This window comes from Amaranthus tricolor, chromosome 17 (genome assembly GCF_026212465.1).
Source record: "Amaranthus tricolor cultivar Red isolate AtriRed21 chromosome 17, ASM2621246v1, whole genome shotgun sequence".
NCBI lineage: Eukaryota > Viridiplantae > Streptophyta > Magnoliopsida > Caryophyllales > Amaranthaceae > Amaranthus > Amaranthus tricolor.
Genome location: NC_080063.1, coordinates 13,152,691 through 13,173,594, shown reverse-complemented (window position 1 = coordinate 13,173,594; position 20,904 = coordinate 13,152,691). Strand labels below are relative to the sequence as shown.

Here is a 20,904-nt window from a genome sequence, read left to right as displayed (position 1 = left end):
CTTGCCCCCAAATCTTAATCAACAAATCAATTTGAATGGCAATAATCAAGTAATGTGAATGTAAATCTATAACATCCCACCAATGCTGATACACACACAACTTAACCAGGTCCAACTTTAGGAATGTCATAGTGCTCACTCAAATTCGCGAGATACTGGTTAAACTTTTCGATGCGATCACGGTGTGATTCCTCAGCACTTTTTAGCAGCCGTTTCACTTCAACATGCTTCCATTGCTCTAAGTATCGTCTCTCAGCTGCTGTGAGCCTCTCATCATACTGACCACCCGCTTCATTCCCATTGTTCACACCATATGTTTTGTCTATAAGATCTGACATTCATTTCCCATTTTACAATGAAAATATGCCCAAAGATAACACTAAACATGATGCTAATATATCATCCAGTCATAATAACACAACAGAGGTAATAGTAAATTCATCCAATGATTGCAGAATAATAGAATTCACATATCAAATTGGTTTTCATTGCTCTGTCCTCACGGTGAAAACACGCCTACTTCTGACTTGTGCAGGAGAAGATTTTGTTACAAGCCGAAAACTATCATGGTGAATGCAAGAGAAGATAAAACTAATGGGATGGGAAACAATGTAAAACGCAAACAATATCAACAAACAATACAATGACATTGTTTTGATGTCACTTTTTTTCTTACGCTAACACTTTATTTGGATTTTGGATAGAGCACTAGAATAAAAAAAAAAAAAAAAAAAAAAAAAGGAAGGGAATGGAAATGAATGGAGATGATTTATTTGTTTAGGGGAGAAATTGATAGAAAAGAAAGGAAATAAGAAAAATGAAACTTTTATACTTAAAAATAAGGAAAAGGAGATTACATAGTTGCATCTATATTAGAAAGTAAAATGGTAAAAGTAAAAGTCATTTTCATCATTTTGATAGTTAATATATTCCTTTCCTTCTAAATCTTTCAAAATTGAAAAGATTTGACTATTCATAAAAATAAAAGACTAAAAACCTTTCAAATATCCTCAAATCTCTTCCTCCTAAATCTCTCCCCCTTCAAAATTACTATCCAAGCAAAGAAAAACGCATCCCTCCAAGTCCCCTCATTTTCTTTTCTTCCAAATCTTTCAATCCCAACACAATGTAATGCTTGTGAATTGCGTAATTACCAATTAAACTAACAAATTAATTTAATGCATGAATGAAATGTAGCAAATTTATTAGGATGTACTAAAATGAAATATGTAACAAAACCCATGAGACGGAGTGAGTAAATGAGAGAAAATTTAAGCAAACCTACATGTTAGTCTTGAGAAACCAATCGCAGCAGGATTGTGATTTGGAGAAAAAAGGAAACAACAGCATCATCATACTTGTCAATTTTCATGAACAAAGGCATGAACAATTAGGTAACCAAAGCAGTGTAGGTTTCCAAATATTCATAGAGGTAAAGTATTATTGTCTGATTGAGGCACCATTTTTTGAATGCTATACAAGATCAACATCGAATAGCAGTTTATAGGTACTTGAGTTAGAGATGAAAGTCGCAATGAAAGGACATTACTTAAAAAGGAGGTTTTGTAGTGGTTTTTGTTCCTAATCAGCTTTTTCAATTTCTTCAATCTTCACTTCAATCCTAATAAGATAAGAATTGTCAAATAAAGTATTTCATCAAATGATTTTACAATATATCAATCACTGCACAAAACAGAGTATATTGTAGAATAACACTAAAACCATGTCTACGAAGCTGCAACTGGTGTTTGTGTTTTTACATTGCGGCAAGTGAAAATAGGAATCACAAACCTGAATGATGATTTCCAGAGAAAATATGTTCAAAATTCCTTTTGTGTTTCTTTTTCTTGGTACAACCACCTGCCTTCACATCAAGTGGTTTTCCTTTCAATCGCAACTTTCCAACAACGACATTTTCATATTCCGACATCTGAATCGTTCCAACTGCAAATAAATTAACAAATTTTCGTATCAAATTTGATCTTGTTATTTTGATCATTTTATTGATCCTTTATAAATAAAATTCTCTGAGTCTACCAACAATTTCGGCTCTAACACCTAATGAATCATACTTTAAGATTCGATCGATACTAGTAATATTACTAAATAATCAAAATGCAGCACAAATATCAAACGAAAACCCTAGTAATGCATAATCAAATTCAAAGCAAATTCTACAAAAGCAAGATTAGAAAGCACAGAAATTGTAAGAATATACGCACCTTGATCGATTAGAAGTTAGCAGAAGGAAATGATTATGGTATAATATCAATGGCTACTTAACTGATGCAAGCTGATGAATGGAGATAAAGAAATGGGCAACCAAAGACCAAAGAGAGAGAAGAGAAGTCTCTAGAAACTAATCCGCAGAAGAGGGAATGCTATTTGTATTTGTAATAAAGTGGCTTCCAGAAAGATCTATCCGAACCCAAATCCACATGGCGGGACAGTTTGTAACCCTGTTACTTTTTTTCAACTTAATAAGGAGTACAATAAAAGAATTCTCCATAATGATTAAGAAAACAAACCAGCAATATTGCCAATATTGCCAATATTTATGAGAATTAAGAAAACTAAAATATGTTAAATCATAAATAAAATTTAAAATTTTAATCAATAGCAGTAAATAACAAAACAATAATTCTTACTTGAGACCTTTTTTTTCTAAAGATGGTTCCTAAATATTCAGCCCATTATGTTAATTTTTAAAAAAAAACTGACGCGCACATATAAGTGTAATTTGAAAAGTCACATAATATATTTGGGGTTATAACAATATTTATCTGGGTTTATAACATAATATATTTGGTGTTATACCAACATATATTTGAGCTTTATAACATAATTTATTTTAGATTATAACATAATATATTTAAAGTTATAACAAAATATATATATATATATATATATATATATATATATATATATATATATATATATATATATATATTTGAGGTTATAACATAATATATATGGGGTTATAACAACATATATTTGCGGTTATAACATAATATATTTGGGATTATAACATAATATATTTAGAGTTGTAACAATGTATATTTGAAGTAATAGTATTATATATATGGAGTTATAACAACATACATTTTGAGTTATAACATAACATTTGGTATTATAAAAATATTATACCCTCAAACACAGACCATTATATACCGAACTATATATTATGTTACAACCCCGAATAAATGTTGTTATAACTCCAAATATATTATGTGACTTTTCATATTACAATTACACGTGCGCGTCAGTTGTTTTTAAAATTAACATAATCGGCTAGGCTTTTGAGAACCGTATTTAGAAAATACGATCTCTCAAGAGAGAGGCCGATAACAAAATCATCACCAAAAAACAAAAGATATAATATTAAAATAAATAAAACAAGAAAATAATAAAAGAAAACACCAAACTTCCCCTATAAAATTAGGCAACATATAGTCATTTATCGCTATTCTGAGTAACTGTGATTAACATAAATTCTCTCAATGGATATATATTTTATTAAATAACAAATTTAATGGAGAAAAAATAGAGTTAATAAATATAAAAAAATTTTAAAAGAATATTAGTGAAAATTTTTTTTAGGGAACGAAAAGATTAAAATCATTTATATAATATAAATAAGATCAAAGAAAACTTATGTAAATAAAAAAAAAGAAACTAATATAAAAAATTTATAAAAGAAAGTCGAAGCAAAATAAAAAGTATACAAACTAAAAATAGATGTGATAAAGTTATAGAGACAAAGAGAGTAGGGTGTTTATTAACGGGTAACCTTGGGTACTCAGAAAGACGGGTATCCGATTAGTCGGGTACTTTTTTTAACGGCCCGTATTCTGACCCAATTAATGCGAGTAATTAAATTTTGGATATCCGCATAAGTCAGATCGGGACACCGTTTTTTTTTTGGCAGATTTTAATGTTAATTATGTGGCAGCTTTTGAGTAAAGTTTGAGCAGAATTTTGACTAAAATTTTGAGTCTAATACTTGTCGTATTTATCCTAAATTTATTTTGCCATATTTAAGTTTGAAGAGGGAAGAATAATATGAGCAAGAAATCAAGAATAGTATGAAGTTGGATGAAGGAAGAATAGTATCAGCAAGATAAATATTAACGAAATCTCCAGCAACTTGAAAAACTAGAATAAAAAGTATGACTTTCCTTTATTCTCTATCATATTTATGAGCAAAATTAAAATTGAGTGAAATGAAGGATAAATATGACAAGAATAGTCCCAAATTCAGCAAAATTAAAAAGGAACAGCGAGTAAAATGAATGACAGTCGATGAACGGTGAAGATGAATTGATCATATTACATACACGAGAAGATGAAGATTAAAGACATATTACAATGGATTAAAACGATGAAGATGAAAAGATTATATTACAATCGATTAAAACAGAAAAAATTTGAAAGAAAAAGTTTGAAAGAAGATGAAGATTGAAAGATGAAAGAAGAGAACGGCGACTTGGGAGAGTGAAAAACTGAAAATTCAGTTAAAAAACATGTGTCTTTTAAAACCCTAAAACCTAATCTTTTCAGCGGGTCACCAGGTACTCGTTAAAATTTAATATCGGCTTATAATCCGATCCACATGTTGCAATTTTTTTAAAAAATTGACCCGTCATTTATGTTACGGTTTAACGGGTCAGTGGGTTGGTTTTTTCTGAACAGCCCTAAAAGAGAGTATTAATTGGGTTGCTCATGTTCCTTAATCTATTTTTTTTTTTGGCTTTAGTTGTTTGTTTGTAAGACCGTATAAATTTATTTAGTTTTTTTTATTATAGGGTAAGCAAAGGGAAAAAGTAGAATTAGGTGATAATTGAACTCAAGATTTTATATAAAAAGGTAATATTTGCTCTTTTATCTGAATTTATGATTTTACTTAAAAAAGTGATATTTGCTCATCTATTTGAACTCAGAAATTTAATATTTGCTCTTCTATTAGGGTAAGACCTAATTCTCTTGGTACATGTTGCGTAGTTGTTGCATGTGTTCATAGGGATGACAGACGTGTTTGGGATGATTTTGGTAGATTGTGAGTGGGTATGAGTATGAAAAGTCCTATTCGTTAAAGGTAGTTGGTAGGCGTGGGTATGAGATTTTAACCGCCCAATACCACGCGCCTTGTCCTATATCTACAATGTAGTAATTTTTATCAATTTTATATATTTTTATTAATAACTATCGACAAAAAGTTAAAAATATTGATCTTAGGTTAATATATTGTATAGTTTAAACAAAATTAAATGTAAAAATAAATTTATAAGAATTTAAAAGTTCGACCGGGGCTTGGAGAGCATATTGTAGTTAGCCATCGTGTTGTGATTGTTTTGTTTTGGATTCTCATCATCACGGTTTGGGAGATAATTCATCTTAAATAGTTTGTGTTCGTTTTATTCTAATTTGTAAAACTTTTCTCTTGGAATTTTCAAAGCAGCTCATTTTAAATGATTCGTCTCCCACACATATGGACTTAAATGAGGTTTCTTCTTGATAAATTTATTTTATTCCATAAAATAAAAAAACAATCCTTTTTTCTATTAAATAAAAGGGAATATGCACATAAATAATAAGTTAGTCAAATTTATTAAAAAATTATTTTAAAAACTAACAATTAAAAAAGACAAATCACTTTTCTGATTTTCTATTTTTAATTTAGATTTAAAAACCAAAAACTAAAAATAAAAACAATAACAATTGAGTCCTAAATTTTCAATAATTTATGAAAGTCACCCATTGGTCAAAATAACAAGTACAAAAACTACCCTATAATAGTCATCCACACTTGCTTTTATAACAACTAAAGGGGATACAACTTTTCATTTTATTATTGATGTCTAAAATTAGAATTGGAAATTAAATTACACACCAATAAAATAGGTTGAAAAACAAACACAAACCATGCAAAAATATTAACACCCAATTTGATCTCATCATGCAACACAAATCACAAAATGCATTCACTATTTATAATTTTCTTATTAAAGTCCCCTCAAAATCCTCATAAATTAAGGGAGGAAATACAACTTATTTTTATCAATACTAGGTTGGATTATTATTATCCAACATCTTTGAGATTTAAGAATTAAATTAAATTCCATTATCACAACAAATATCCATTTTGATTCTTAATCTCAAAGATGGGTCCCAATATTATCCATATTATTATCTCCATTTTCATATTTTTTACAACTTCAATTAGTGCATTTAACATAACCCATTTTTTAGATAACCATAAAGAATACTCCACATTCAATAATCTCCTCATTAAAACCAATTTGTCCACAAAAATTAATAGCTTAGGAACAGTAACAGTTCTTGTTCTTTCAAACCCAGAAGCAGATTTGATTAGTGGGTCCACACAATTTGTATTAGATTCAATACTTAGAACCCATGTAATTCTTGATTATTATGATGTAATTAAGTTACAAAACATGGTTAAGTCCGCTAATGCTACAAATTTATTCCAAAAAACAGGACAAGCTAATGGACAGCAAGGAATTACACATATAAGTAAAGTTGGTGAAGAAATAGTGTTTTCTTCTGCTGTTAAAGGGGCCCCACAAGAGTCTAAAATGGTTAAGGTTGTGGGTACTCAGCCTTTTAACATTGCAGTGATTGAGGTTAGTAAGCCTATTGTTACTCCTGGGCTTGATCAGGTTAAAGGAGCACCGTCTGCGGCTCCTACTAGTCCTCCTCCGCCTGCGAAGAAAGGGGATGTTCCGCCCTCTTCCCCGCCGGAGGATGAAAAGGGTAATGCCCCTGAGCCGAGTGATGATAGTGAGGCGGTAACCCCTGATGGAGCCAGACCTGGTCCGGCTCCACAAGGCGGAGATGAGGCGGATTCAGATACTACGGCTAAGATGACAAATAAGAATGGTGGTAAAAGGTCAAGTGTTGGTGGGGTTGTGTGTGTTGCTTTGATGGGTTTGGTGGCATTGGCTACTAGTGGACCTATACAAGAGCTTTAAAATGTAAGTTATATTGAATTTTTTATTAAAAAATGTAAAAAAAAAAAACAATTTAGGATATGTAAAAAAATGTCAAACTATTTTATGTTATCATCTAATTAATATACTTCTTTTGTTTCTTTTTTATTTTACGCATATTATAACATGCAGAATAAAAATTTTATCTGCTTTAGAATAATTTTTCGAGAGAAAATATAGGTAGGACTGCACCCGCATTTTAAATCAAAAAACACCTCAGAATATGAAGGGCTCTATTTAATGAACTTTTCTAAATGTGAGCAGCTTCAAAGGCACTGACAATGTCTTGCGGTTCTCTGAATAGAACCGCTCATAATGTAAGCGTTTTTTGGCTATGACAATGCAAAATTACCAACTATTCGATTTCCTACGTGAACCATACAACGAATATTCATATTTTAGTGGCAACAAAGTTTACTTGGAGCAAAAATTTTATACAAAATCAGTAATGAAACAGAACAGGCAGCAAATAAGAGTTAACAATAAGTGCTAGAAGTGCTCATATTGAACTAGAGCCAAACTATACAACATAGATGCATTTAACTTGCTTCTTAAATAAACCATATACTATAAAAACACATACCTAAGCTAAATATGGAGAACACTATTGGATTAATGTCGTCACTACACGAAAATGTGATTGAAGCTTCAGCAGCAAACCATCCGATCAGCTATTTCACATTTCAGTCATAAAAAGGCTATCAAACAGCAGTAGACTTGAAGTGGAAGTCGTCAACAGTGGAGTATATTAAGCCTTCATCCTCTAGACAAGTGATGGATTCCCTGAGAAAGCAAGATAACAGCGAGGAAAGCGTAAATGTATGAAATCTCATCCAGATTTTTACAAAAGATGATGAAATTGATAGAGGAAATGGTTTACATTATCTTCTCAACAGGGACCTTCAGATGCCGAGCTATTTCATCCCTGTGTACACCCTTTTCTTGAGCCCTAAAGGAATACTAGTTTTCAGTAAATTTGGCATTTATTCAGGAATGACGCAAATGTAGACGAAAGAAAATATATGCGATTCGAGAGAAACAGTCTGCGTTCGTGGAAAATGGGGGGGGGGGAGGGGGGAGATTGTATAAAACGATAATCTAGACGAAAGATAATATAAGCAAAAGAGTTTCCAAAGTGACTGCTTACAAGCTTGAAGATTGCTGTAGAAAATCTAGTACCCTCTGATCAATGTCTTTTAACCCATCAACACTCATCTGCATTGAAGAATTACAGTAGAAAAAGATCAATCAAAAAGTAGTGGGAAATAGAAAACTTAATGGGATGGATTTTAGGGTTGAAACAGAAATTGGTATCTCAAGTTTACTTGATTTGGTGTAGATGACTGGAATGTATTGGATTCAACTTTGACTAGATTGTTCTGTGATGATTCTGTCATTAAATTTGGAGGAAGTGGGTCGCCCTTCTGCTCACGAAGAAAATACGAAAATCAAAATGAGAATTCAGTGCAAATATAACTTCCTGATTATAATGTAGCTGAGGCCTAGAAATATGACCTGTGACTTATCATTCAAAAGATGCTGATGAATGCATTCTACTTGATGGAGGGTAACTTCATTGAAATCACTAACAGGCCTGCAACGACGAGATTAAAAACTTACTGAAAACCATATTACTAGAAATTTTAGAATGAAAGTGAACATTCTCTTGCTGATCAATTTGGTCTTCAAGCCAGACTAAATTGATTTCGAGCTCTTAATGGAAATCCCTCCACCATCAAAAATATCATTTTTTTACCAACAAAAACATTATTGTTATTCCTTCTCAAGCAATAAAAACTCAGTGAAGTTCGTATTTACAATAGCAAATATAGAACTTTAGCACAGGCTCCAATCGAATTTACATCACTTCAAATAAGTACTGCAGGGACAAAGGGAAACTGAAATTGGCTATGTTACAGACATAGGTGTACAATATTGCAAATTTGACTATTTAGTGTTTGATGACATGACTTAGCTTCTACTTACACAAACAAATGCTTATCAAACACATGCTTATGCTAGAAAAAGCTATACATAAAGGTAATAACATCCAAACACCTAATATAATCTCAACTAGGCAGGGTGCAAATAAGTGTACTCTACGAAAAAAGCAAAATTTTAAATTGTTGGAACCCTCTACTAAAACCATGAGATCATATGAGCCATGTGAATTATTCTGGAGACCACAATACTTGATCAATTTTCCAAATTGTTCGACAGGCGACAGCAGCTAATTTGTAAAAATATTGTGCCCCCTTTCCAGACAATCGTGACGTTATGAAGAGCCCCTTTAAGAGTATCTAGGATGAAGCTACTAATGATATAAATAACCTTTTGTCTTCATTTAAGATGACATTGGAGCTAGCAAACAAGCCCTCTCAATCAAGCAGGAACCTAGAACTAGTAGAGCCGCATCAGAACAAATGAAATAATGGAAAGCAGAAAAATGCTTCATCAATAACAGACTTTTAACGAGCATACCCCCTACACATACTGAATTCTGACGGGCCAATGATCAACCTATTTGATAGCCAGCTGCTGGTAAGAATAAGATTTTAAGCTAGACAAGCATTGCCGTGGAAATTGGCACGACCTTTACTAAGAAGTACCAACTTTTATTGTGAATTTCCAGCAAGAAAAAAAACAGTAAATCGACAACTTAGCTCTATATCTGCAAATGCTAGGTAACTCTTATCAACTCCAACTTCTAAAACCACCTGTTATTGGCTTAAAGAATCAGCAAATTATACCAATTCCCCTTCTATTCAGTAAAACTTCAATAGACAACGCAAACGTAACCACTAAACAACAGTCAAACCTATTTGGTATATATATCCATTGGTTAAATCTCCAAGGTAAGCAAGCTTGCGCCATTTGTTCAACTAAGAGCGTCTATCTAGCTTTGTACCATTACCACCTTTCCTATCATCTTTGAGTGTGAAAGGGTTTTTCCAACACCGCCCCTAGCAGCATTTCTTCTCCATTGTTCGCAATTCATTTAGCCATTACCCCACTTCACCTTCAAAGGCTCTTTAAGGTCATGCAAGGTTTTTCAAGACAACTCATCCAGAAATTTCCTTCCCACAACTTTACAAATTTGACTCAAGTTTCTACATGAGTTACATCATCAAGAAGGACAAAACCCCAACAAGCATCTTTACAAAATTCACTCATTGTTACCAAATTACACAATTTTTCCTACAGAATATTTATCTCTAGCCAATTCCGTTTTCTGATTTGTTCATGATATAAAAGGTGTGTGATCATTATTGGTATACTGAAGAGTGGAGAACATCACTACTATAACAAAAAATATTGAAAGAAACAGTAAAAGTAATTTGAACTTACCGCATGTGAAACACAACTATTTCTGCATTGCCTCTGGAGCTCTTCAAGTGGCCAACAAGCCTAACGTACATGCCATCTCTGCAAGAAAAAAGTAATTAATCACCATTCATCTAACTGAAAAGGCAAATATAACTATTAGACAACTTACTCTATGATCTCCATTTGCTTTCTATCAAAAGCTTCATTGAGCCTGAAGATCAAATTGAACAAGAACGTAAGCCATTCACAAGACCCAAAACATTTGAGATATCAGAAATTGATCTAGACATCATCTACTTCAAAAATAACCTTCAGTTAAAGAATATTACTTAAATAAAATTTCTATTGAACAAGAATATAGTGATTCACAATGTAAGCAAGAAAAACCCAAAAATTTTGAGATATTTAGAAATTGATTGAGACAACTATTTCACACATAATCCACATTAAAAGAATTATTATGACAGCTTTTAGTGTGGTTTATGTGCGAAGTAGTTGCTGTCTCGATCAATTTCTGAATAACTCCAAAATTTTGGGTTTTTTCTTGTTTACATTGTGAATCACTACATTCTTGTTCAATTGAAATTTTATTGTCATAGTATCAAGCTCAATCTTACAGTACTTTAACCTTCATAATGATCCAGCATATGAAATATCAATGACAAAAACATGTCAGACCTTTAGCACAAAAAAAACCAAGAGAAAGGGAAGATACCATCTTTTGCACCCAATACGACCAGTTCCATCGTCAAGGGTAAAGGAAACATCAGTCACTTTCTCAGTTTCATCAAAAATCATTCCCACCAATTTTACCTGAAAACCAAAATAGACTTGAAGATTATCACATAAGCAACATAATAAATCAATTCAATATGAAATTTTCAGCGATAACCAAATTGTAAAGAACTAATTCTTCAAAAAAAAAAACATCAAACTTATCAATGCCCCAACCTGCACACAACGCACAAAAAGTATATAAAGGTAAAATAGATATTGGACGCTTTTATAACATGTGAGAATGCAAATAGGAAGCTTATAAAACACACTCATTTCAAAGATGTTGGTTATATTTGGTTTCTATGTTCAAAATACTCAACTTCTATCACTAATACTCTCCCCAACATATTTTTACATAACAGTTAGCTCGATTAAAATATAAGATTTTTGCCCATCATTGTCCCTTTCACATTTTCAGTACCTAAAGATTTCAAATAAAAATTTGACTTCTATCCTCATGAAACTATGGATATTAAAAAGAATGGTAACATAATCAATGCAGTTCTAAAAATTTGTAAGTGTAGTCACTTCATAGCATTAGTTTGCAATTTGCATCATGAACTGATGAACATAGTATCAATTTATCATATAAAATACCCCCAATTCCCTTGTTTTCAGATTTTTTAACGCAATTAGCAATTCATCACAAACTATTTCGAAAAAAACATAAAGAAAATTCCTCACAAACAAGACACAGCAAGTAAAAATCGTATGACATTTACAGAAACCCTAGTGTCCGCCTTAAACGACATAAAACTAATAAATAAAGTAGAGGGAGGAAAATACATTGGTAACGTTAACACCATCGATATTGAAATTGGATTTATCATCGGTGGATGAGGGAGATGCTTGACTGATTTGCTTCACTGTTACTGGAATTGTTCCTTGTGGATCTCTACTCTGCTACACAAAAATCAAACAAGAAATTAGTCAAAAATCATAATAATTTTAGAAAACTAAAAAGATCAAGTAAGAGAAAATACTTTAGCAGGAGACGGAGTGGAATCTGATTGAGTTAATTGAGAATAAGTAAATCCATTTTCGTACTGACTTTGAGAGAACATCATTTTGCTTAGAGATGGAAAGAGAAAGTTAGGGTTTTGAATTTAATTGAATCGAAATGTAAAAGCAAAAAATGAAGGATTTATTAGAAATTTAGTTTTAGCGCCATATTATACTTTGCTTTCCCGCCCTTTCTTGTTTCAGATTTTAAGTTTTTGTAATCAAAAATAAAAATCTCTATTCAAAACAAAAATTGACTTTTAAACTCTAAACTTTATTTTTCAATTTATAAAAAATTCTAGTTTGTGTTTTATTTAAACACAAATCTCAAACTTAGCTATTTTTACTTTTAAAAATACTTTTAATCAGTTGAGTTGGTGAAAAAAGTTAACGAGTGAGTAAATGCAACTAAATATAATCAAGTAGACATTTAAGATAAGTCAAGTAATGGTTCACAATACATCAAGTAGGCATTTAATACACCTCATGTAGGCATTTAGGATAAATTTAATAAGTATTTAGAATACCTCAACTTAGGGTTTTACAGCATATGAAGAAAAAATTTTCAGCATATCAAGTAAGATTTTACATCATGCAAAATGAGGTTTAGAGTATAATAAGTTTGTGTTTAGGGGACATCAAGTAAATATTTACTTTTCATATTATTGGCTTTAAACTAGTTGAATAAGCCAACTATTTAAAGTAAATATTTTATAAGAAAAAATGTGATTCACAAAACCATAAGTCAATGAAAGAACAATCAAATTAGCTTTTCATTTTGGTTTTAAATAAGCTAAATAAAAAATCTATCAAATAAATTATTTTATATTTTTTTCACTTATAAAAAAGTTAAAAATCAATAATCGACCAAAATACCTACTTTTAAGAATCAGCCGTTTTCAAATGATTGAGCCAACAAATGTCTTGTTCATAGCAATTTGTGTATAAACAACATAATATTAATAGTAATAGATTAAATAATACAAGTTAACTTGGTATAATGATCAAGACCCCAATGCTAACAATAACATTCATCCACCATAAAAATTTATAAATATTTGTATTTAAGTGCATAGGTTTAACAAGTTATTCTTCTTGACTTATTCAAAATTATGGTCCATGAGAATCCACTTTGCCAATAAGAAAGAACAACTCGCAAGAAACAAACAAATTATTTCCTACACGTATTAAAAGATTTAGAATCTCTATCCTTAAATTTTGGCGCCCTTATTAATAAAAAGATGATTGAATGATCTAAAAAACTAAACCATCTAATATTAATATTTAGTAATTAGCTGATTAAAACACCTTGTTATTATAAATAAACTAATATAGAACAAAATATTTACACCAGCATATTCAAAATTAATTGACCAAATCAATCACTCTAATTAGCTATTAACTAACTATCAACCGTTTGTCCAACTCCATTAACACGAACATCTCAAATAGGCAAAATTATACAAAACATTTTAATTTCTTTCATAGTAAGGCCAAAAAACATCTAATAATTTTCATTTATAAATCCAAAAGAACACCCACTAGTTGCCAAAGAAATTGTACTACCCCAACTCCTGACATTGTCAATAAAAGTAAGCAAAAAATATGTACAAACATTGCACCAAATGCAAACAAACCCAGAAATCCTTTATCCCTAACCTAACATTTGGTGCAGCGTTACCAAACGCCATCAAATAAAATTAATCTCTAGAACTAGAAACCATCGAGAATTCATATCTAACTAGCAGACCCGGTATTGAATATTTCGGTGTGTCGATTGCTGCAGCTGAAGATGGGATACTGATCGTAGCATCATATCAGCACTTCTATGCTTGGTTTTCCACTATTCTCCTCAGCTTCTGTTTAAGGCACGAAATTTAGGGATTTTAGCAACAGACTAATAACTGGTAGTACTTTAAAACGATATAAATGAAGCTCGTGCTATCACATTGACTCAGCCACTTTCTTTTTTCGGGAGGAGAGACGGGGTTAGAGGGTAGCATCCGCAAACATAATCCGAAATAAAGTTGCATGAATTATAGTACGAACAAGTTAAGCACCTAATGGTCATAGAAGCGGGAGCGTCGTCTTCGAGAACTGCAAAAAATGTCGTAAAATTTAGAGCATTTCAGTGGAAGCAGCAATTCAGCAAACACAACCCGAATTTTTTATATTTTGTTGCAAATAATTGCATGTAACGCGTCTCAACTCAATCGATGAATAAGTACATATCAATTAAAAAGATCGAATCTAGAAGGAATGAGAAACTTGGAGGCAAGTTGGTGAGGCCGAATCCCAGGATATGAATTAACAGGATCTTAAAACAAAGGGGATGCACAATATAACTTCCAAGTATAAACATGTTTTAAACATCATCGAAATCAGAAAATTACTGACAACTAGCAGATTTAGCTCTTTTAAAGAGGTAATTACACATTGAATTAGGTGAAGGTGGCAAAAACAAATAAAACGGCTACTAGGATATTATGTGGTTGAGATATGACCTTTAAGCTGAAGAGCAAGTTTTATCGTGAACGCTACTATATGCATAAGAATGTTGAGCCTTTAGAAAGGATCATAGTAAGAATATGGGAGTTGCAAAAATGTGAAGCTTTGATGAATGAGCCGACATACCTTGAGAGCTATAATGCAAAACAAAAATATAAGAAAAGACTTAGGGGTCAAAACTCGCAAATATTGAGGAGAAGATGAAAGAGAATTGTTTTTTGACACTCGCAAGGACAGGACATAACGGAATCGGTAAGAAAATTAAAAAGTTGAAAAGTTGAAACTTGTGGGATTTAAAAAAGGTGAGTAAAACCGAAGATGGCCTGGAGGAAACGAGTCAAAGAATTGCAAGTTAAGCCGGTAGAAAATCAAATTGAATGGAGAAGAAGAATTCACGTAGAACCGACTCCTTTTATTTTGGGATTAAGTCTTAGACGTTGTTGTACAAACAGATAGTTACTCATGTTACCTAGCCAATTTCATCATCCTTACGTCCATATAACTCACCTACATTAGACAAATAGCTTCAAAGCACTTGTACCATTTCAGTTTAAATTCATACAAACGAAAAAACCCTCTAATTTACAAACCAAAGTCCCCAAAACATAGGTCATATAAACGTACTATGGCACTACATTGTGTGCAAATTTATAACTATTGCATCAAGAACAACTTCATCCTTCTCGTTTATATGCAATCAAATTTGTCAATTTGTTTGAATTATTTTGACAATACAAACCATTATTTGCCAATGTTTATTGTTGCTTACAAGTTTGGCTCACTGTCATATAATTCACTAATTTCCTTGTGAATTGCGAATCAAAAAAAGTGAATTATGGTCGATTTAGGGCTATTTTAGGGTCATTTTGAGCAAATCACAAATTCAAAAAACGAATTAACACGTGAATCATGTTACACTGGTTTACTTTAGCTTATTAATTTGAGTACTAGGTGGGATACCATCCAAGCGAGAATCACAAAAGTCAATACAAATATTTGAAAAAGATTACTTAATCGAGTAAATCAAGTTTCATTGCATGCATAATGCCCATCTTACCAACACTTAATAGAATATAAACCAGTCAGAACAACATATAATCTAGAAAATAAGACATGAGAATGAACTGCTGGAAACCCATATAAAAAATGAACCAAAAAGAACAATGAATAGCTAAACTAACCTCCGATGACCGAAGTTACTTCTTCCAGGGCCTCTGGAATTTACATATTCATCATCAGTCTCATCTCCTCTGTAGTCGGGAAATTCTATAGATGTCACCGAGCCATCATCAGAATTGGATGTATCATTGCTAGAACGACGGCTTCCTCTTCTTGCATCGGCAGTTCGGGACCTCCGTCTATTCCGACTATTTCGGAGATTATCAAACACCTGATACAATATACAAGAAGTCCACCAATTCCCTTCATCGCCAGGGAAGTCCTCATACTCATCAGCAGTATCATCGTCACCATATTCAATCACGTAGTCGCCCAAAACAACTCCACGAGGAACTTCTGAATGTATGGTACTAAGAACATCGACCATTTCAGATGACTGCTGGAAATTCTCCCAATCAAGCTGACGTGCGGGATCAATCCTCGATGGACGAGAGTTAGGATGTTCTTTTTGAGCATGTTTTTGAAGTTCTAAATAAGTACCGACAAAACAACACCGCTCCTCTTCACAATAGCGTTTTTTCTGATTGAGATATTCTCGAGCCTTCTCAATAACAACCCAACCATTTACCTCTCCCCTACACAAGGGACAAGTTGGTTTACAATTGCTTTCGGGTACCACTGATCCTAGATTCTCACTTTCCAAGGCATATGATGTAGAAGGTGTTGATCCCGAAGTTACTCCATATGCATTTTTAAAACGCTCTAAGCAGTTTGAATGCAAATGATTGGTGTCACAAACAAATGCCCGACATCCTTTTTCATAAGATGAACATTGAAGCAAAACACCATTATGAGGGTAATCCAAGCATACAGGACAAGCTATATTATCCCAATTCGTATTAAGGGGAACTTCTACTATGTCGGAAGACTTCAACTGAGGCTTAACATCTTCAACTCCACCTCCACCTCCACCTCCACCTCCACCTCCACCTCCACCCGTGCTTCTTTGAAGCCCTCTTTTATAAAAACATTGAAAGGCCATGAACATACTACACCTAAACTTAATTAAGTCTCATGCCAAAAATTAAATCTCACAGCAACTTGATCTCCAATGAAAATTCTGAAAAAAATTACTACCAAAGATGTTAATATTGAAAGAAGCCTTAGAAAGAGAGACAATGTGAAAGAAGCCAAATACTATTGAATAACAATTCCGCGAATTACTATCAAAGATGTTACTTCAGATCATTCAACCCAACAACATATTTGGAGGTAAGATTAGAGCTATATGCAAGGGGAAAGAAGGAATCACTAGTGTATTTATATGAGCGGAAAAACGGCGCCAAGTACATCAAAGTACATTTCAATTTCCAACAGGTGTTGTACTGATAAACAAAGAATTGATATCTGTTTCAACTAGATGATGACCGGATGACATAACGAGAAAACAATGAACTCCCATGATCATACAAATGGAAAAAATTGAAACAGTTTTCTAACAAGTAACCATTACAGCCATAAACCACCCAGCATAGATCCACCAAGACCAAATTCTTCTAGATGTAAGCATTATTACCCAAACTAGCATTAACTATCCGAGGAATAGAGAGGTGTACATTTGGGTGTCCATGCGGGTTTCAGGTATGTGTACGTAAATATCTTGATAATCTGAATTGACTTTTAAATGCGGTTAATCTGGTCGAGTCGAGTCAAGTCATACTAAGTTTCGGTTAATTGAGTCAATATTGGACAACTCTACCAACAAATACATGTTAATTCTCAAGAGATAGCTTTTAACTTCACAGCTACACAATCACAAAATATTGTCATAAAGACACCATGTTTCCTTTCCCTTCTTCAGTCCACATATAAAGTGGGTCCATGAATAACACTATTATAGAAACCTAAAGTTGTATAGTCATAAATCACAACAAAACAAAAACCTTATAAAAAAGGTAATCAGCAACAAAAACCTTAGATGACAGACACTCACACATTCTCATCAAACTTGCAGCAACTAAAACAAATCATGATTTTAGACTTAGTCAATCTAGAAAGAAAAAAGAAAAGGGTAAAAGGCTAATTTAATCCAACAATTATCAATTCCAAAAACTAAAACATGGATCTAAGTTCTGTATCTTTAACAATCCATGAAAAATTTATGAATCAAAGAGAAATATAATTCCTACCCAATAAAATTCAATGAAATCAAGCAACACCCAGAAGATGAAATCAGCAAAACATGCCCTCAAATCAATTATAAATCATAAAAATCACCCATAAAATCAAAGACAAATAATTGATAATTACAGTCAATCTAGAAAGAAAAGGGTAAAAAGAATACAAACCCATAAAAATTATGCAATTTCGTAGTGGTGAAAAGGGTAAAAGCAGAACAAGCAAACAGAATCAGATGAAGGGTTTGAACTAATTCAATCAAAAGAAGGAAAAATGAAAGGAATTAAGAATACGTAACCTGAGTGAAGAAGCAGGAAGAAATGGATGAAAAGAGTTCTTAGATTGAAGAAGTCAGCCCTTTGGGAGTAGGTAAACTTTCTCTCTCACTCTAATCTCCCCACTTTATATTGCAAAATTCTTTACTCTTTCGACTCTCAAGGAATGGTGAGTGGTGACTGGTGACCATGAAGAGTAGTAGAAAATAGTGATGAATTTACATAAATGGCCTTTTCCTTTTGATTTTTTCTTTCTTTTTTCTTACAATTAAGTTGCTCATTCTACTTTTATCATTTTTTATGTTTATGATCCGACATATTTTCCATCAATTTTATTTTTAATATTTTTAATAGTTTCAATTTATGTTTCTTAAAATAACAAAAATTCTCAAATGATATTTTTTCCGTTCTCTAGTGTTTTTTCGTTTGGAATACTCCATCTTAAGGAGAGAAAAATTTAATTATGATTTTTGAGACATATTTAGAAGATAAAATATATCTATATGAGATCTCATCACATTCGTTTTAATGTATACTTTAATTGTTATGTATTTTTTATAACTTTTTATTATGCGTATTTAGAGGTATTAAGATTTAAAAATTCGTTTTGAAAATTGTACAAAAATTAAACGAGAAGATAAAAAATAACAGAAGCACTATATATGAAGTGAATAAGATTTAAGAGGGAGTATATACTATACTACTATAGGTTTAACATGTGTAAATATGGACAATTTAGAGGTATAATTCTATGAGTCACATTTAATTTGCATTAAATTTATATTTAAGGTTACTAGTATAGAAACTCGTACAATGTACTAATTTCTTAGCGCGAAACATATATAAAAAACAATTTCAAATAACAATGCAATTTTTGTATACTATCTTTATTAAATTTACCAAATATATGACTATTTAAATCAAAACATAATTATTGACCTTTTTTTTATTATTTACTTGATACATAACTTATTTTCATTCAATTGAACATATTAAATTCTAAGTTAACTAGATATAATTACTATAGTATATCATACAAATACTTTACCTAATTTAGCTCAAAACTTAAACAAAAAATATTATATTCTAAATTAGATAAATATTGTTATGTAATCAACTATTATTTACTTTACATAATCTTTTGATCTTATTTCCCGTCCCAAGACATGCATTAAGTCAAAAATTTTACTATACTTATATTCTTAATTCTTCTTATATGTTTCAATTCATTTACCATTTTTAGTCGTACTGTTTGTCATGCCTTTTTAGAAGATGATACTTAGAATTTTCCCTAGACTTTTATAATATCGTATGATTGTTCTTACATGTTTCAATTCATATACCATTTTTAGTCATACTATTACTAAACAAAAATTAATCAATATGATATGTAATCATTTCACATTTAATGATATTTTTCCATTTGTCATGTCTCTTTAAAAGATAACACTTGGAATTTTCCAAGACTTTTATAGTATTGTATGATTTGATATCTGAGCTACAACCTACATTGCACTCATTCCTTTTCAGTATAGGTGTTTTGTGTTCATTCGGGTCATCTAATTAATTTTGGGTAAGAATATTGGGTCATGTGTCAAAATTAATTTTTACATTATTTTAAATTCGTTCTGAAGTCGAGTCAAGTTGAATTTGGTTCAAAAATCGGATAAATATCAAATCATCGGGTCTATTTTTAACACCTTTATTTTTAGTAACGGTTTATTCAATTCACATCAGTCTTATGCTCTTATTCACAAATCCATCACTCTTTTCATCTCATCCTTTTTTTTTATTTCATCGACTCCATTTTTTTACTCATTTGTCTCGCTAATTGTAATTAATTTTTATATCTCTAAATTAAATAGGAAAGAGGAAGTATGTTTTGGTAACTTGAGTTGAAAAAAAATTGTTCAAGGCTTGAGCTCCGAGTCTATGAGGTTGACTTTTTTATCACTTTTTCATTTTTTCGTGTAGGCAGGTGTTTGATAATTAGTTTTTAAATTGGTACTTTTTTATTGGCTTTTAAATTTTTGGTTTTTTTAGTTGGTTAAACAATCAAATAAATGTTTGATAAATGGCTTCTTAAACAGTTTTAAGCCAAAATAAAAATTAATAATAATTGCTTTTTTTATTATCTTTTGGTTTTTAGCCTACTTTTTTTCATAAACGATAAATATCAAGCAAATACTTTTTACAAAGCATATCCATAACAATTGGCTTACTAGCAATACTTAAGTTAGTCAAACCAGCCAACAACTTTCGCTAACAGTTATTTATTTGACAGTCAAAAAATAAAAAAAAGTCCTCTTTAATGTTATAGACAACACTTCCTTCTAATGAACTTACTACATTTTTTAAAATTTACCTTTTTGGGTGAATGGTTGATTTGTTTAAAACCGTATTTTAGGAATAATAAAAGGAATGAATAACATCAACTCATTGACTCATCGTTATAGTCATCACTCATCAACTAACTCATCGTCAAGAATTTATTGTTCAACACTTGCTCGAACAAGTGGACGTAACCATCGACTCAACGTCATCAACTAACATCGACTCATAGTCACCAACTAACTCCTCGTCATGGTATATGTTCTCATCCATCTGTCGAATTTGAAGAATTTAGTCCTCAGCAACACTAGCAACAACCCAATCTTCACATGGATTCCATGAGAAGTCCGAGATTTTGCTTGTATGACCTCCATGAA

At 31.7% G+C, this 20,904-nt stretch overlaps 4 protein-coding genes across 9 annotated transcripts; 1 reads left to right on the top strand and 3 right to left on the bottom strand.

Moving 5' to 3' along the window:
• Positions 1-98: 98 nt before the first annotated feature.
• Positions 99-2,601, bottom strand: LOC130804347 (uncharacterized). Of its 2 annotated transcripts, XM_057668757.1 has the most exons (3): positions 2,223-2,601; positions 1,792-1,944; positions 99-331 (listed from the first exon to the last, which is right to left on the bottom strand). In XM_057668757.1, the coding sequence occupies exons 2-3, from the start codon at positions 1,928-1,930 to the stop codon at positions 102-104; spliced, it is 369 nt and encodes a 122-aa protein (XP_057524740.1). In that variant the 5' UTR covers positions 1,931-1,944; positions 2,223-2,601; the 3' UTR covers positions 99-101. The 2 variants fall into 2 exon arrangements, 1 of the variants encoding a protein (XP_057524740.1); XR_009040001.1 differs by lacking the exons at positions 1,792-1,944; positions 2,223-2,601 and adding an exon at positions 1,286-1,615 and having other exon boundaries at positions 191-331.
• Positions 2,602-4,465: 1,864 nt separating this feature from the next.
• On the top strand, positions 4,466-6,992 carry LOC130803760 (fasciclin-like arabinogalactan protein 3). Its single transcript, XM_057667959.1, has 3 exons — positions 4,466-4,494; positions 4,967-5,056; positions 6,224-6,992. The coding sequence occupies exons 1-3, from the start codon at positions 4,466-4,468 to the stop codon at positions 6,990-6,992; spliced, it is 888 nt and encodes a 295-aa protein (XP_057523942.1).
• Positions 6,993-7,428: 436 nt separating this feature from the next.
• On the bottom strand, positions 7,429-12,244 carry LOC130804656 (replication protein A 32 kDa subunit A-like). Of its 2 annotated transcripts, none has more exons than XM_057669178.1 (10): positions 12,098-12,244; positions 11,901-12,017; positions 11,053-11,150; positions 10,507-10,548; positions 10,359-10,436; positions 8,526-8,604; positions 8,336-8,434; positions 8,158-8,225; positions 7,891-7,959; positions 7,429-7,793 (listed from the first exon to the last, which is right to left on the bottom strand). In XM_057669178.1, the coding sequence occupies exons 1-10, from the start codon at positions 12,179-12,181 to the stop codon at positions 7,712-7,714; spliced, it is 816 nt and encodes a 271-aa protein (XP_057525161.1). In that variant the 5' UTR covers positions 12,182-12,244; the 3' UTR covers positions 7,429-7,711. The 2 variants fall into 2 exon arrangements, with proteins under 2 accessions (XP_057525161.1, XP_057525162.1); XM_057669179.1 differs by having other exon boundaries at positions 11,901-12,014.
• Positions 12,245-13,560: 1,316 nt separating this feature from the next.
• LOC130804229 (uncharacterized) lies at positions 13,561-18,422 on the bottom strand. 4 transcript variants are annotated; one of them, XM_057668601.1, is made up of 4 exons: positions 18,220-18,422; positions 15,806-16,863; positions 14,177-14,213; positions 13,561-13,975 (listed from the first exon to the last, which is right to left on the bottom strand). In XM_057668601.1, exons 2-3 carry the CDS (start codon positions 16,789-16,791, stop codon positions 14,177-14,179), a joined length of 1,023 nt encoding a protein of 340 aa, XP_057524584.1. In that variant the 5' UTR covers positions 16,792-16,863; positions 18,220-18,422; the 3' UTR covers positions 13,561-13,975. The 4 variants fall into 4 exon arrangements, with proteins under 4 accessions (XP_057524584.1, XP_057524586.1, XP_057524585.1 ...); XM_057668603.1 differs by having other exon boundaries at positions 18,092-18,374; XM_057668602.1 differs by having other exon boundaries at positions 13,561-14,213.
• Positions 18,423-20,904: the final 2,482 nt, after the last annotated feature.